Genomic DNA, 3,592 nt, shown 5'->3' with positions numbered 1-3,592 from the left:
CACTCACTTTGTAGACCAGGCTGGCCTCGAACTCAGAAATCCGCCTGCCTCTGCCTCCCGAGTGCTGGGATTAAAGGCGTGCACCACCACGCCCGGCCTTGGAACATGGGATATTTTAAATACTTTTTAAACCTTGGAGTTCAAAATTACATACTTTTTATCAAAATATAGCAAAGAGGAAATTGTTTTGCTAATAGCCTATAACTGAGTTTACTTTGCTTAAGGTATTATTTCAGTTAAGATGGATACACTTGAAGCTGAAGAGATTCCTCCCTGCTTAGAACAGTTGCTGATCTTTCAGAGGACCTAAGTTTGATTTCCAGAACTCACATGGTAGCTCACAGTTACGTGTAAATTGAGTTCCTCAGTATCAAATGCCCTCTCCTATCTACCTTGGGCACACAGGTGGTGCACACATAGACATACACAAAAGCAAAACATCCATACACGTCAAATAATAAATTATTCCAAAAATGTAAAAAGATGAATAAATTCATCTAGTCTCTATCATCCCATCCACACTCCCGGGAATTAAGGAGTGGAAAGGCAGTTTTGTTTTCACACCAGAAAGGAAGCTTTGCTGGCTGCTGACTCTTTTACAGTAAGAATCAAACTAACCTTCAGCTAAAAGGTCTCTGAAACTCAAAAACATCACATTTGTGTTTGTAAGGTACAGACTGAGTCAGTTAAACTTACAAATACATTACCTGCATCATCATACGTCTTCTAACTGTGTCAAAGGGATAGGAGAGTATTCCAGAACAGGTAGTCACGATTTGAGCAATGATAAAAGAGACAAGAAATGGGGTTTCCTTTGGCTTTGGCAATAAGCCCTAGGAGAAAAATACATCAAGTAAGCAATAATCTAATTTTCCAAAGTTATATTAAATTCTTAATTAAAAGAGTTTTATACTTATATAAAAGATGAAATATTTAACATGCAGTAAGAACAAAAACGAACATCTGCAGCTGAGAAAGAAGGTCAGTGGTGCCTGGCTCTCAAGCAGAGGCCCTGGATCTGGCTTCCAGAGTCACATGCTACAGTGACTAAGAGCAAAGATGTTTGCTTGTCATTTAATGAATATGTTTCTTAGCAATTGTTAGGATCATGAAATTGTAGAACACTTAATAAGGTTTCTAGAACTAAGTAACAGTTCAAAGTGGCAGCCATTATTATAATCTGTCTTTTTCCTCCATTAAAAAGTGCTATTAAAGTCTGAACTCAAAAGGCAAACTACAAAGGAACCTGGAAAGTTCCACACAGAATCCAACAGCAGCCAGTGCATAAACCAAGCCTCATTTAATTAGCCCTTCCCTAGTTCCTACACTGATTATCTGCATATAAAGTGATAATAAAATTAACATAAATCAGAAAAAGTTAGAACATGTCTCTTTTTTTCTGCTAAAGATATGGAGGTCAAACGAGGACACTTTCTGCAACATCCTGTATATGATGCAAAAACCTTAAATGCTTCATTGTTGACAAAAGTATCATGTACAATCAGTCATAATAGTTATAACTTAACTAATTATGACACTGATGGATTAATAAAATTTCTTTTCTCCTATTTTTCTTTTTTCAAGACAGGGTTTCTCTGTGTAGCCCTGGCTGTCCTGGAACTCACTCTGTAGATCAGGCTGGCCTTGAACTCAGAAATCTGCCTGCCTCTGCCTCCCAAGTGCTGGGATTAAAGGCATGCGCCACCATGCCCAGCTTCTTTTCTCCTATTTTATCATTCATTTTGTTTTATGTATTTAATTATATATTAGAATACACTGATTAGAGTAAAAAGAACAAACCATGTGTTTATTAGACCCACTTAAAGTCACTCAATTACCTTAACGGTGTCATAAGCTCCAAAATAAGAGGCTCGGTAAACAATGATACCCTGAACAGAGACACCAAACCCTTGGTATAGACCAATCAGTCCATCTGACTTGGCTATTTTCATAATGCAGTCACCCAAACCTGTGAACTGCCGCTGCTCAGGACCTAAAATAAAGCATTGAAAACTATTAGGTAACATTTATATCAAACATTTTAGTCAAAGTAATTAAACATTTTAAAGATTCAAATGATAAAATTTCTAATTAAAGGACACAAATAATCTTCCCATTCATCCAAGGAAGGTTTCAAAAAGTATTTCAAAAGAAATTACCTGAAAATTTTAATCTCTTACAAAAGTAATTTAGGCAGCTTGACTCGAACTATTTCATCCAAATTGTCAGAAATTATGAAAAAATACTTGGGAGGAAACAAAGGCGATTTCCAGGGTGAGAGTTGTTTGTCACCCAGAGAAAAAGAATCACTATAAACAACAAATACAGAAGGATCTATGATTTAAAAAAAAAAGTTACAAACAAGCTTTGTGTTCACTACTGTTAAATCTCCATTTCCATTTTCTCTAATTTTAAAGAGAAAGAAAAATTAGTTACTCTAATACAAGGGTGTCTGCTGTTCTTCCAGAGGACATGAGTTCAATTTCAAGCATTTAGGCTAGATGGGTCACAAGTGCCTGCAACTTAAATTCCAGAGACTCCAACACTCACTTCTGGCCTCTACAAACATGGCATTCACTCACACAGACAGATACACATAATTAAATCTCAAAAAACTTGTATTTGGTAACAACTTTGGCACACAAATGATTCAAAGTACAAAGAAATAGTTAATGCTTATAAAAACTCAGTACAATGTTTAATCCCAGAACTCAGGAAGCAGAGGCAGGCAGATCTCTGAGTTCTAGGCCAGCCTAATCTACAGAGTAAGTTCCAGGACAGTTAGGTCTACACAAAGAAATCCTGTCTCAGAAAAGAAAAACAGCCCTCACCAAAACAAAACAAACAACAACAGCAACAACAAAACTCTGTACCTTTTCCAATATCAACACCTAATCGGGTTCTGGCAAAATCTAGTGGGTATACTACACACAAGGATGTTGCTCCAGCAGCCCCTCCAGAAGCCAGGTTTGCTAGAAACCATCTCCAGAACTAAAACACAAATTTAAAAAGCATTAAACTGTAGAATCTAACTGTTCAAATAGCTAATGAACTAATTTTCACAAAGGTTAAAAAAGCCCAAGATTTATAAACTGCTCTTATAAACATCTATAACAACATGCAAAACATTTCCCTCATATCCATGTATTCTCCCCCACCCCACTTCCATGTTGAGAAGAGCCCAGGACAGCATTAAGGGCTTATGGGAAAAGAACTGATTATCTAAACTGGAACTGTTAAGGAAAATGCAGGGCAGAAGGCCTTTGTAACCAATAAGATGAAAGTGAAATATTCTAGTCATATTCAGTCTCCTGCTATACTCAGTGCTAGTATTTCTAGTGTTAGTTTTAAGTCTTGGACAGTTTGAAACTCCTAACTTTATCCTTTCCTAGTAGACAGTTGTTTCATGTTTTTTTTTAATTTTTAATATTTTTTTATTACATATTTTCCTCAATTACATTTCCAATGCTATCCCAAAAGTCTCCCGTACCTCCCCCCACTTCCCTACCCACCCATTCCCATTCTTTTGGCCCTGGCATTCCCCTATATTGGGGCATCTAAAGTTTGCAAGTCCAATGGGCCTCTCTTTCCA

The 3,592-nt window shown here is 36.9% G+C and overlaps 1 protein-coding gene across 1 annotated transcript in view; it reads right to left on the bottom strand.

Annotated features, from left to right (window-relative positions):
* Positions 1-3,592, bottom strand: part of Slc25a31 (solute carrier family 25 member 31) — a 17,414-nt gene that overhangs the window by 2,315 nt on the left and 11,507 nt on the right. The window contains exons 3-5 of the mRNA XM_021158461.1: positions 2,874-2,991; positions 1,839-1,993; positions 708-833 (exon numbers count right to left, since the gene is read on the bottom strand). Of these exons, the coding sequence (XP_021014120.1) occupies positions 708-833; positions 1,839-1,993; positions 2,874-2,991 (399 nt within the window). The remainder of the gene's footprint in view (positions 1-707; positions 834-1,838; positions 1,994-2,873; positions 2,992-3,592) is intronic.

The sequence above is a fragment of the Mus caroli genome, chromosome 3 (genome assembly GCF_900094665.2).
Source record: "Mus caroli chromosome 3, CAROLI_EIJ_v1.1, whole genome shotgun sequence".
Lineage (NCBI taxonomy): Eukaryota > Metazoa > Chordata > Mammalia > Rodentia > Muridae > Mus > Mus caroli.
The sequence above is the reverse complement of the archived record's forward strand: the minus strand, read 5'-3'. Positions and strand labels throughout refer to the sequence as shown.